Genomic DNA, 12726 nt, shown 5'->3' with positions numbered 1-12726 from the left:
GACAAATGAGATCCACCATAATCAATGGCTATAATAAATTCGTTGTATATACAACGAATGTATTTTGAAATTCCACGTGTAGATATCTCATCCAATCACTTAGCGCAAACAATTCAGATGGCAGCCTCATATTACACATGAACCCATCTTCATTAATTAACCCTGAAACTTTAAACTCTTCCAAACTCATAATTAAATGTGTTTTCACAAGAAAATTACCACCTCTAACAATCCAAGGCTCACCCCAAATATTTATGTTAACTCCATCTCCTACTCTCCACATAGTGCCTCTCAATGGTTCTTAATTTTTATTTTGGTAACATTTTAGTTTTCAATTGCAATATCATATTTTTTTAATCCTAAAATTTTGTTTAAATAATTTTCAATAATATTAATTTAGAACATTGTATGTAGAAAAGATTTTAATAAAAAAAATTAAATTTATTATATTTTAATCATAATATGTGTTTATATTATATTTTAAATATAATATAAATAATTATTTAAATATAAAATATATTAACTATCTAAATATAAAGTTGGATTATTTTGTTAATAAAACAAAATCTTAAGGATTTAATTATTTTAAATTGAAAATTGTGTTAAGGGCATTTTAATTATTTGTTATAATTAACAGATTATTTGTTATAATTAACCATAAATTGGACAAAAATTGGATGAAGGGTCCAATAGGTTAATGAATAAAAAAGTAAGGGACTAACTTGATTTATTATGAAAATATAAGGACTAAATTATTGATTTTGCCAAATTTCAAAAACTATTGTAATTTACCCTTTAAATTATAAAGATAATAATTTATTTTTAAAAGAAAAATTATCATTTAACCCATCTTTTTTTGACAAAATTAATTATTTAATTTTTATTTAAAAAAATATATTAGTTAGTTTTTGTATTTCGTTATATTTATTCTTTAATTCCTTTTATAGACGTTAATGTGTATTTTCATTTAATTATTTTATTTTAAAAAATATAGCTACTTAATTTCCTTATTTTCTACGATTGAACTATTTGATCATGTAATGTTAATTCTTTTTTTCTTTGAATATATTGAATACTAAAGAATTTGATTTTAGCTAAACAGAGGAGCTAGAGTGAAAAAAAGAAAAATACAGTAACTAATCAACATATTTTTTAAAATAAAGGTATAAAGTAGTTAATTTTATTAAAATAAAAAAATTAAATAATAAATTTTTAAATATAAAAATTAAATTATTAATTATGATAAAATACAAGGAATAGTTTGTAATTCATCCATTAAATAACAAAAAACCTGTGTGGGGCCGAAGGAAGCATGGGCATTGGTAGATAAGTAATTTAAAACACCTCCCAAAATGGGAAGCGACCGGCTCGTGCCTGTTTACCTCCGTCGCGTCCCCCAAGTTAAATCCCGTTTCTTTTATCATATTACCTTCTATCTCCCGTGACCGTACAGCTCTGTTCTCTCTTTTCGGTCTCTCTATCCCACTTTCTCTCTCTAAAATATCTAATTCTGCTTCTGCAATCTAGGGTTTATGCCCTCACCAATGTCTCTCCTTACAAAACCCTAATTTTTTTGTATCCATAAATAATTATTTTACTGATAATTGTAGTATATATAGAATCACAAGATGGATGGAACAATCAGCAACGGAGGAGGAGGTGGTGGTGGAGGTAGTGGGGATGCTTCAACTAGCGGCTCTGGCAGTGGTGGTCCACGAGCTCCTTCTGCGCCGGTGCCAATTTCGACGCAGGCAAATGCACCACCACCTTTTCTAAGCAAGACTTACGACATGGTGAACGACCCCGCGACGGACGCGATCGTTTCCTGGAGTCCGACGAACAATAGCTTCGTAGTTTGGAACCCGCCAGAATTCGCGCGCGACCTCCTACCCAAGTACTTCAAGCACAACAATTTCTCCAGTTTCGTTAGGCAGCTCAACACCTATGTATGGATTATTTTTGTTTCTTTTTCTTCTCATGATTTGCGTTGCTTTTGCTTGTGTTTTTTTTTTTTTTTTTCTTTTGTTTACTTCATTTGAGTTGGTTTGTTAGTTAATGTGCTTAAGTTTGAATTTGTTTTAGTTATGGTTGATTTGCATATGGAGATGAGGAATTATGTTTGGAGTTTGCTTATAGTTATGTTTGTTTTGGATAGCGTTTGTTTTGCTGATTTTGCAAGGTAGTTTTGGAAGAGTTGCGGTCTACTTTATAGCATTAAATTTTGGATTGTCATAAAATTTCATTTCTGTTGTTGGGGAAGGAAAGAGGCTGTCTATGGTATGTTATATGAGGTGATTTGGAGAAGTGGGTTTGGAGGAGCCATTGTTGAATGCTTATATTGATTGTTGCATAGGCTCTAGCATTGACAATTTCTGGGAACTGTACTTTACTTGATTTGTGGATTAGATTTGCAATACCATGGGAAACTCCATTGTTTGGTCTTTCAGGATATTGAGAGAAGAAAGAAGAATTTTATTTTCAGAGTTTGGAAACTTGGGGAGAGGAAGAGAAGATAGTAATTTGAATAGTACTATAGTAGCCAGAAATCTAAAGGTGACACACTCAAGTTGGTGTACATTCTTTGCAATAAAAGTATTTACTTGAGAATTAGAGAGAAGGAGATCTTATTTCTATGCTTTAGGGAGTGTCGTTTTTTCTTTTTATTGATGATGTGGTTATGTGAATGATAATGCCATTTAGATGTGAGCTTTAATGTTACAGTTTTGAGGTTGGAAACTAGGCAATTTTAACTGTCAACGAAACACCTCCTTTTGACTGAGTGTGGAGAATAGGAAAAATATAAGAGGCATTGAAGCCAGTGTTGTCAAAAGCGCAAGGCGCCCTTAAGGCGAGAAGGTCCTCCATCGCATGAGGCCCTAGGTGTTTGCCTAGGCTCTCACCCGAGCAACGTGAGGCACTAATTCATTCTAAATAATAAATAATTAAATATACAATGTAAAAAACTCTAATATATTATACAATCAATAAATTGTGAAATTTCATATTCATATTTCATAATATATTATATGTTTTAAGCTTCAAGATCAAAAGCAGTCATCTATGTTTTCATGTTGGATCCTTTTTATTGTTTGTGTGTGATGATGCTATAGATTTTTCAGCTATTTGTTTTGATCCTAACCATATAAAAAAAAAGGAAATAAAAGAAATTTTATCATAAGAGTTAAGAAAACTATAATAGATTAGAATGGTAACTTGTAAATACTAGAATAGACTAGATTATTATAATAGAGTACTCAAATAGATTGTAGTATGTAAATTTTAGAAAAATAATATTCACTGAATGTTTTGAATGCTTCCTTAAAAAATAATATTCAAGATGGGTAAAAGAATTTGGGATGGGCAGTGTATTTGATGGAGTTACGAATTTAAATCATAGATCAATGAAAGAGAAGAATGAAAAAATTCTTTTATTTCCACTAACTGAGTATAAGAACAATGAAATCCAAAGAACTTCACGACTCTTCTAATAAGGAGTAATAAAAACAAGAAAAGGAACAATAAACATACTTGGTTGGAATAACAAAAATGTGACAGAATTTTGACAAAAAAAATATAGAATACATGCAGAATTTCAAGTAATACTGGTTTAAGAAAAAAAGTGATAGCACAAAAAGAATTTCAGAATTTGAGGGATAAAAGAGAAGAATGAAGAAAAATAATGGAAATATTTTACCAAAAAAAAAAAAGAAAGAAAGAAAGAGGAGAAGGTGGCCATGTTCTCTCTCAACTTTTTTTTTTTTTTTAAATTTGTTTCATTTTCTCACCTTTTCTTGTCTTTCCTTGCCTCACCTGGGTGCCTAGGCAGTGCCTGGTTGAAGTCCTCGCCTGGAGGCTTCCCAGGCGAGGTGCCTGGATTTCGCCTAGGCGCCTGGTGACAACACTGATTGAAGCATGTTACATAATCTGGAGGAGGCAGGAATGAAAGATGAAAATCATAGTAAGAGAAATATTCTCTCTTGCTCTTAACTTTTGTGAAAATCCAAAAATGCGCAATCCTAATTTATATTTACCTCCCATATTCTGCAAACACAATGAAACAAACCTTATTTATTTCCTGTATATGTGAGGGGCGTTAGGGCCTATTTACTGGGTCATTTTGATGAATTGCTATATGATATTGTAAAAATAAGTTTTCAACAGCAGAGGGATTTTCTCTTCCTATGCTTTTAAAGTTCCAATCTTGGATGGAGGAGTGATTCAGTGTGGATCAGGCATTTTGAAATTTCATGATTTAGAAACTGTAATTATTGCAATTTTTTTACAACTCTTGGTGATTTATTTAGTTACATTGAAGTTTTGCTTTTTTGCTTTATTTAGTGTTTTTGCTCTCTCTATTTGCTAAACAGGGTTTCCGGAAAGTTGATCCAGACCGCTGGGAATTTGCTAATGAGGGATTCTTGAGGGGTCAAAAGCACCTACTTAAGAGTATTAGTCGACGAAAACCTGCCCATGGGCATTCTCATCAGCAGGCTCAACAACCTCAGGGACAAAGCTCATCTGTTGGTGCCTGTGTTGAGGTTGGGAAATTTGGGCTGGAGGAAGAGGTTGAGAGGCTTAAGAGGGATAAGAATGTCCTTATGCAAGAACTTGTTAGGCTGAGGCAGCAGCAACAGGCTACTGATGGCCAATTGCAAACCATGGTACAGCGACTTCAAGGGATGGAACAACGGCAGCAACAGATGATGTCTTTCCTGGCAAAGGCTATGCAGAGCCCTGGCTTCTTGGCTCAGTTTGTACAGCAGCAAAATGAAAGCAATAGGCGCATAACAGAAGCAAACAAAAAACGAAGGCTCAAACAAGATGGTATTTCTGAGAATGAGAATTCTGGTGCTCCTGATGGCCAGATTGTGAAGTACAAGCCTCTGATGAATGAGGCAGCAAAAGCCATGCTGAGGCAAATCATGAAAATGGATGCTTCTTCCAGGATGGAATCTTATAACAATGGTCTTGAAGATTTCCTAGCTGGCGGTGGCTCACCATCATCCAGCGGAATGGAGAGTGGGAGCCCTTCAAGCCGTATATCAGGAGTGACTCTTCAAGAGGTCCCACCAACTACAGGGCATTCAACCTATGTACCACCAGTCTCAGGGTTATCAGGGCATGACCCTGCAGATTCTGTATCAGAAATAAAATCCACTCCATGCATTCCTAGTTCTGAAAAGATAACAGCACAGTTTCCAGATATAAGTGTTCTGGTTGGATCACAAGAGGCACCCACTATTTCTATTCCTCAGTCAGATGTAGTTATGCCTACACTTTCTCAGATACCAGAAATGGTGCCAGAAGGTATTGTTGATATTCCTGGCGAAGTTTATATGGAGCCTGAGGCTGTCAATGATGGATTTATGGATCTCACTCCAATAGGAATTGGAAATGTTTCCCCAGATCCTGATATTGATATATTGCTTGAAAATTCTAGCTTCTGGGATGAACTTGTGCAAAGCCCAGTACCTGAGGATATTGAATCAAGCTCCATGGATGGTCAAACAAATGAAAATGATGTGCAGTCAATGGACAATGGGTGGGACAAAACTCAGCACGTGGATCAGCTTACGGAGCAGATGGGACTTCTCACGTCAGATGCTAAAATGCTTTGATCTTGTTTACAGAATGTACACTTCTTGCACTCTGCCCTAGGTAAAACACCTTGGTAAATTTTTAACCTTTAAAATCTAATGTTCGTCTTTCTTCAGCCATTGGAAAAACACTTGATAACTTTTGTACCTTTAAATTCTGCTTAAGGTTGGGGGGTTTTTGTAAGTTACCCTTCATAATTTCAAAATCAACTAGGAACCAAATAGACCTATTTGGTTAATATTTTTTTTGCTGGGTTTGGTTTTTAGTTCTGATTTGGTTTTCTCTTTGATTTTTTTTTTCTCTTGCTCCTGGTTTTTATAAGTGCAAGCTACATTTAGGTTGTAGGTGCAAGCACACACTTAATAGGAATGTGAGGTGCCCATCAGTAAAGTGTGGAAAATACTTAATAGAAAAAAAAATTGAAATTCATAATTCATGTATACTACTAAAACTAGTTTGACACAAGTCATACCTACACTACAGTTTAGAGGTGGCAATTTTTTTAACTCAACATGCAAACTTGAAGAGAATTGTTTGGGTTGATCTCACTTGATCTTGACTTGTTTGAGTTTGCTGTGACCTGACCAAAAGAAAAGAGAAAAAAGAAAAGGAATAGGAAGATAAAGAAGCGACTGCCACTAAGCAATGTTTCTTCATCTTCTCTAAATTAGTTCCTTGTCTATAATTTCTAACATGATATCCCTGAACCCAGAAGCACTTGCATTAGCCATTGCTGAGGACAATAAACTTTACTAGAAGGGAGAGGTGGCTTCAATTTAGAATTGGAACACCAAATCATATTGTGACGTTGACCTTGTGAAAGTTGATTCTATGGAATTCTACCTATTCTATTTAAATGCTAGTACCATTTAATGGTCAAACGCAAAGCCAATATTAAGATGGCTTAAAGTACGAACACCAACTAGGAAAGGTTATCATCATCATCATCATTATTATTATTATTATTATTATTATTATTATTATTATTATTATTATTTAGAAAAAAGGGAAACCCTTCAGGCCCTAAGGTGCATGACTGTAGGCTTGGGAGAACTTGGAGATGAGGCACTCGTTTGACAACAATGATTGAACAATGATCGAGTCATTTGGTTGGTTGGGGGTAAATGTTTTGTGCATGACTCTTTTAAGACCTTGTGCTTGGTTTGCCACTGCATTTTTGTTTTGTTCATAAGAACTTGCTGAAGGGTTAGCTTATGGACATTGAAGCTCACGTTGTAATATCTGGGCTTAAGATTTGGTTGCCTACTGGCAATCATTGTAATGTTTTCTGTTTTTTTTTTTCTCTTTTGGCGATCGCCAGCTCCAACTATTTCGGGATTAAGCCTTAGTTGTTGTTGTTGTTTTCTTTTGGCATGCCCTTCACTTTGGTGACTTAATAGACATGTTTGAATCATGAGTATGCAAGTCTTGAGAAAGCACTTTCATTGTTTAGTTATCCTTTTTCATCTTTTGCCTGTTTGCAATCTTGATAGAGTTTGTGCACAAGGAATGAGATTTATTTATATTTATTATTTTCATTTTTGCAGTTAATAAACAACTAAACGATAGAAGGCGAGTGGCTGCAGCCTAGAAGAACCCTAACCTATTGGATGTGGTTGACGAATGCATTGGTCCATCGTATGCTTGAACGTGTTTCTGCAGAATGCTGTTGCAACCACTGTATGTTTGTGCAGTCAATTCTGGTTTTCCTGACCACAAAATTTTCAATTCTGCTTTTATTTGTTTGTAAAAGTTGTTCTATATAGGATTATAAGGTTTAAGTGCACAAAATGCAGTTATCTCTTATTTTATTCATCGTATTAATTTAATACTTTTGTTGATAGGCATCTTAGATTTCATTTAGCAATATAGTTTGAATAGCAATTTCAATTATTTAAGATAATAGTTGTTATGTGCAAATAAAATTAGTTTGCTATCCTGCAAAAACCTAATTTCTTTCTCTATATAAAAACTACAGCAATTTGTCTGCAAGATGTAACTGAAAACTCCAGCAATTTGTCCGCAAGATGTAACTGAAGAAGTGGAAAACTACACCTTGGAGTAGACTTGGCCACCTCCTGGTCCCATTTGGGTTCTGGGCTCGAACCGTTGGTTTGGCCGGTCTCACAGTTAGGACTAATTTTGGTTTGAAACGATTTTAATTTGGTTTCGGTTTAATTCATGGTATTATTAAATTATAATAAATTTTGAAGACATCATTTTTTTAAATAATTAAATTAATTCAAATATAAACTTATTATAAATTGAAGGCAAAAGACGTGTTTATATATAACTATTAACTCATATTTTAAATACTAAAATAGATTCTTTGCACAAATTATATAAATTTTTTGCATAAATTGTATAAAGAAAAGAAAAGAAAATAAATTTTTTAAATCAGGCTAGTTCTGAATCAGGTGCAAGAAAGGGGGACCATAGTAGCTCACCATACTCCGGCTTTGGCCGATTCTTAAATCAGAATTGTTAATTATGGCCGGTTTCAATTCAATTTACAGTTTGAGTCAGCCTGTGGTGGGGTTTACTTTGTAAAAGAGATGGTAACCCTTTAACCAAAAAAAATGGTAGAGCACACGGTTGATATTGCAGGTTAAAACTATATTCTCATTATCTTATTCAATATAGATATATTGTCTATTGAGTAATATAATTAATTTTTTATTAATTTTTTTAATATTTTTTAAACTATTGTTAATAAGTTTAACTTTTTTACATTTTTTATTAAATTAGCATACTATTGAAAAAAATTATTATTAATTAGTTTTTAGTGTTAAAAAAGTTGAACAGTGATATTGTAAATGACAAAGTTGAAATATAATAGTGTTATAAATAACAAAATTGAACGACAACGGAATTACGACTAGTAAAGTTAAAGGATGGTATTACTACATGTGGCATGAGAGAGGAAAGAGAATACTAACTAAGTATCATGTTGGATTTGTCTATGCCAACGTTTAGTTAGAAAATCAGTGATTGAAAGTCAGATGGATTTTACTGTATGTTATATTTTTAAGTTGAGAGACGGTATGTTATAATCGTGTAAATTCAGGGACAGTTAAAATTTATACCACATTATTGTAATAAAATTATCAAAATCAAGAAAATAATTTTTTCTTTAAAAAAAAAGTTATTTTCCTTAACAATAACTTAAATTTCCCTTTGATCATTAACTTATTTTTTAAATACTATTAACTCTAAAAAGTATAAAAAATATTTTACGCAAAATAAGCAGAGCCTTAATTTTAATTTTTTTTTATAAAAAAAATATTTTCTCAAGATTTTTTTTCTTAAATAATTGAATATGTTAATGTTTCATTATTTTTATGATTGCATGTTCTTATGATTGATAAAAATTAATGGAAATTGATATCACGTGCCTCAAATGTGTCAATTTATGTCCATTGGTCAAATTTACAAAGTTGAAGATCCTAATTGAACTAAGGAAAAAAAAAAAAAAAAGTTAAAGCCCAAATTGAATTTTTGGCCAAAGTTCAAATCTAATATTGATCCTTAATCCTAAAAAATTATTTGAATAAGAAATTTTATATAATAATATGATTTTATACATTTTCAGTGAGGAAATTTTCAATAATAAAAAATTTATATTAGAAATTTATTAAAAAATTTAGGATTTTTTTTTTCTAAAAATATTTTTTTTGGGCAAAAAATAAATATTTTTGGAAAATTTTCTTTTGAGAATTTTGGCCCAATTTATTACTAATATTCTAGAATAAATTATTAATGTTATCAAATAAAAAATTAGTGACCTAACATTCTGAGAAGCTAATTGTTTAACATAAATTAATATTTTAATTTAACAGCTAATTGGCATATAAAAAAAACTCACATACCATAAAAATAGAGGCCACTGATATTTAAAAAATTAAATTAATCACTATTAATATAAAAATATGAAGCTTATTTATGGTAGTACTAAATGGTGTTTCAACATTTATATGTACTCATTAATATGGGCTTATAATGTGGGTAACATTATTTAACTTGTTTTTAACACCTCGGTGAGTAATAACTGTCAATATTAATGTTTTAATATTCAAATTCTAAATTAGTAATAAATTTAAAAAATTTTATTTGGTTAATTAAACTAATTAATTTATAAATTAATTTTTATTAATTAGTAATTATATTTTAAAAAATAGTAAATATTCTAATACTTTAAAAGTTTTTTTTATTAATTTAATTAAATAAAAAAATTAATAATTTTATATTTTAAAGAATATTGGTATTTTAAAAAATTGAGCTAATTAATGAGTATGTAGATTAGTGTCATATCCGTTAATTAAAATCAATTTGAAAATAATGGCTCAATTTAATGATTAATGAGTCAATTGTACCAATGAAATTTTTATGTACCTCACTTCTTTAAGTTGAGTCTATATTTTAAATATTACTTTTTTATTAAAAAGATTTAAGAAAATGTTGTATTTTTAAAAAATTTAATAATTTAATAAAAAATGAGTAGGCCAAGTTTAACTGTAAATGTGGGTCACATATGAGCCTAATTAAATAATTCCTACGCTTATGATTGTCTCATTAATTTTTTTATTTAATTGAATTAATAAAAAAATAATCTTAAAATTTTAATTGGGCTAGTCGTCATTAAAAGTTAAACTAATTCAATTAATATTCTTATGTTACTTATAGCTTTAAAATATGGTCCCATATATTTAAATATTATAATAATCATTAATTAATTTTTTATGACCCATATACTTTACAATTTTAATTATTCGTGAAATTAATTTAATTAGTAAGACAATATAATTAACTCATTTAAAAATATATGGGCTGATTATAGTAAAGAATTATTGGAACATATTTTAATAATTTTAAGTTAGGTCAATTATTTAATAACTTAAACATAAGTAAAAGATTATTTTTTTTAATGGAAAAATTTTAATTATTGGGGTCACATGCACAAAATGTATATGGTATATTTGTTTAACATACTGAAAATTCTAGTAAATTAATAGCCTAGTAATTTAATTAATTAGATTTAGTTATTATAATAATGAGAGATTATAATTAAATTTAATAGGTTAATGTTCTAATAATTTAAAAATTTTTTATTTAAAAATTTTTTATTTAAAAATTAATATGGTCAATGGAAGCCATATTTAAAACTAATAATTAGTTCAATTTAATGAGACATATTTAAATAGGCTAATATTTTAGTAATTTAAAAAAATTTTAAATTAAACCTAAAATTGTTAAGTAAATATCACTAATATTTAGGTCATCAGATACATGGGCAAAGTCAAATTTAATTGATATTGTTGGACTTAGAGGTTTTAATCCATGTTTTGATGATAATAAATAATTGTGTTAAGACTGTAGGTTCAAAGTTCAACATTGAGAAATTGCTTCAAATCAAGATTGAAAAATAGTAAAAAATTAAAGCAAAGATCAATGAGATACTACAATGTAAATTTTTTCTTTTATCTTGTGAATCTCAAATAGTTGGTCATGCTAGCTCAAGTCTATATTTCTCTAAATTTGTTAGTGTCTCTATTTTTAACTTTTTCTTGACCAAGAGAACTAAAATGAAATTTTCACTTTTGAGAAATGCAAATTTTTTTTTGAAAGTATTTTCATTAAAAAATTTATAAAATTAGCTTTCCAAAGATTTAAACGGATTGAAAATCCGAGTTCGGGTCAAAAAATTATGAGTTTTCAACTTTTTCTTGACCAAGGGAGAGTAAAATGAAATTTTTACTTTTGAGAAATACAAATTTATTTTTGAAAGTATTTTCATCGAGAAGTTTATTAAATTAGCTTTCTAATTGTTTAAACGGATCGAACATTCAAGTTCGAATAAAAAAGTTATGAGTTTTTAAAGCTTAAGTGTCCTTTTGAGCCTTTTTATCCAAAGGGCACTGTGGCAGCCAAAAGTAGAAACTTTGACAGTTAAAGTTAAATCTTTAAATGATGGTTTTTTGAGTTTTTAAATCTTAAGTACTCTTTTTATCCAAAGAGCACTTTGGTAGCCGAACGTGGGACTTTCGGCAGCCGAAGTTCAATGCACGTTGTATTTGATGAAGTAACCCCTTTGATCTTATAAATGATATTTCTTGTGATGATGACATTGCAAGTAATTTTGAAGAGTTAACTCTTGAAGATCCTCAATCTAGTGAAAATCAAGATCAACTCAAAGAAGACCCCCTGAAGGATTTGGGAGATGATGAAGTTGAGCTTCAAGAGCAACAAGGTCAACTAGTTCCTCATTAAAGAGTTCAACAAGATCTACCTAAAGATTGAACCTTTAAGAAGGATCATCCTAAGGACTTAATCATTGGTGATACATCAAAATGGGTAACAACTAGATCCTCTCTTAGAAATATATGTAATAACCTTGCATTTTTTTTCTCAAATAGAACCTAAGAGCATAGATGACGCCATTAATGATGAGAGTTGGGTACTTGCAATGCAAGAGAAACTCAACCAATTTGAAAGGAATAAGGTTTGGACTTTAGTTCCTAGGCCTAAAAACCATCCATCCATAGGCATCAAATGGGTGTTTAGAAATAAGTTAGATGAGGATGGAAATATAACTAGGAATAAGGCTAGGTTAGTAGCCAAAGGCTATAACCAAGAGGAGGGCATTGACTATAATGAAACTTTTGCCCCCGTAGCTAGATTAGAAGTCATTACAATTTTTCTTGCATGTGCCTCATACATGAATTTTAAACTTTTTCAAATGGATGTTAAAAGTGCTTTTCTAAATGGTTTTATTAATGAGGAGTTTTATATTGAGCAACCTCCTAGTTTTGAAAATCATGAGCTTCTAAACCATGTTTTAAAATTGACTAAAGCTTTGTATGATTTGAAACAAGCTTCTAGAGCTTGGTATGAAAGGCTTAATAACTTTCTTTTACAAAATGATTTTTCAAAAGGAAAGGTTGATGCTACTCTTTTTGTTAAAAATCACAAAAATGACGTCCTTATAGTGCAAATATATGTTGATGATATTATATTTGGTGCTACTAATTAGTGTTTGTGTGAAGAGTTTGCTAACAGCATGAAGAGTGAGTTTGAGATGAGTATGATGGGAGAACTCAAGTTCTTCCTTAAGCTTCAAATCAAGCAAGA

General features: G+C 30.6%; 1 protein-coding gene across 2 annotated transcripts; it reads left to right on the top strand.

Moving 5' to 3' along the window:
• The first annotated feature begins 1381 nt into the window (after positions 1–1381).
• LOC110655309 (heat shock factor protein HSF8) lies at positions 1382–7445 on the top strand. Of its 2 annotated transcripts, none has more exons than XR_002494954.2 (3): positions 1382–1946; positions 4368–5671; positions 7146–7445. XR_002494954.2 is itself a non-coding variant. In XM_021811564.2 (3 exons), exons 1-2 carry the CDS (start codon positions 1629–1631, stop codon positions 5616–5618), a joined length of 1569 nt encoding a protein of 522 aa, XP_021667256.2. In that variant the 5' UTR covers positions 1383–1628; the 3' UTR covers positions 5619–5658; positions 7146–7445. The 2 variants fall into 2 exon arrangements, 1 of the variants encoding a protein (XP_021667256.2); XM_021811564.2 differs by having other exon boundaries at positions 1383–1946; positions 4368–5658.
• Positions 7446–12726: the final 5281 nt, after the last annotated feature.

Source organism: Hevea brasiliensis, chromosome 16 (assembly GCF_030052815.1).
Source record: "Hevea brasiliensis isolate MT/VB/25A 57/8 chromosome 16, ASM3005281v1, whole genome shotgun sequence".
In the NCBI taxonomy this organism is placed as follows: domain Eukaryota; kingdom Viridiplantae; phylum Streptophyta; class Magnoliopsida; order Malpighiales; family Euphorbiaceae; genus Hevea; species Hevea brasiliensis.
The sequence above is the reverse complement of the archived record's forward strand: the minus strand, read 5'-3'. Positions and strand labels throughout refer to the sequence as shown.

Excerpts from the sequence above, each read along its gene's own strand:
- LOC110655309 (XM_021811564.2), top strand. The coding sequence starts at position 1,629 with ATGGATGGAACAATCAGCAACGGAGGAGGAGGTGGTGGTGGAGGTAGT. Across the intron at positions 1,947-4,367 it reads TTAGGCAGCTCAACACCTAT|GGTTTCCGGAAAGTTGATCC; the intron begins GTATGGATTATT and ends TTTGCTAAACAG.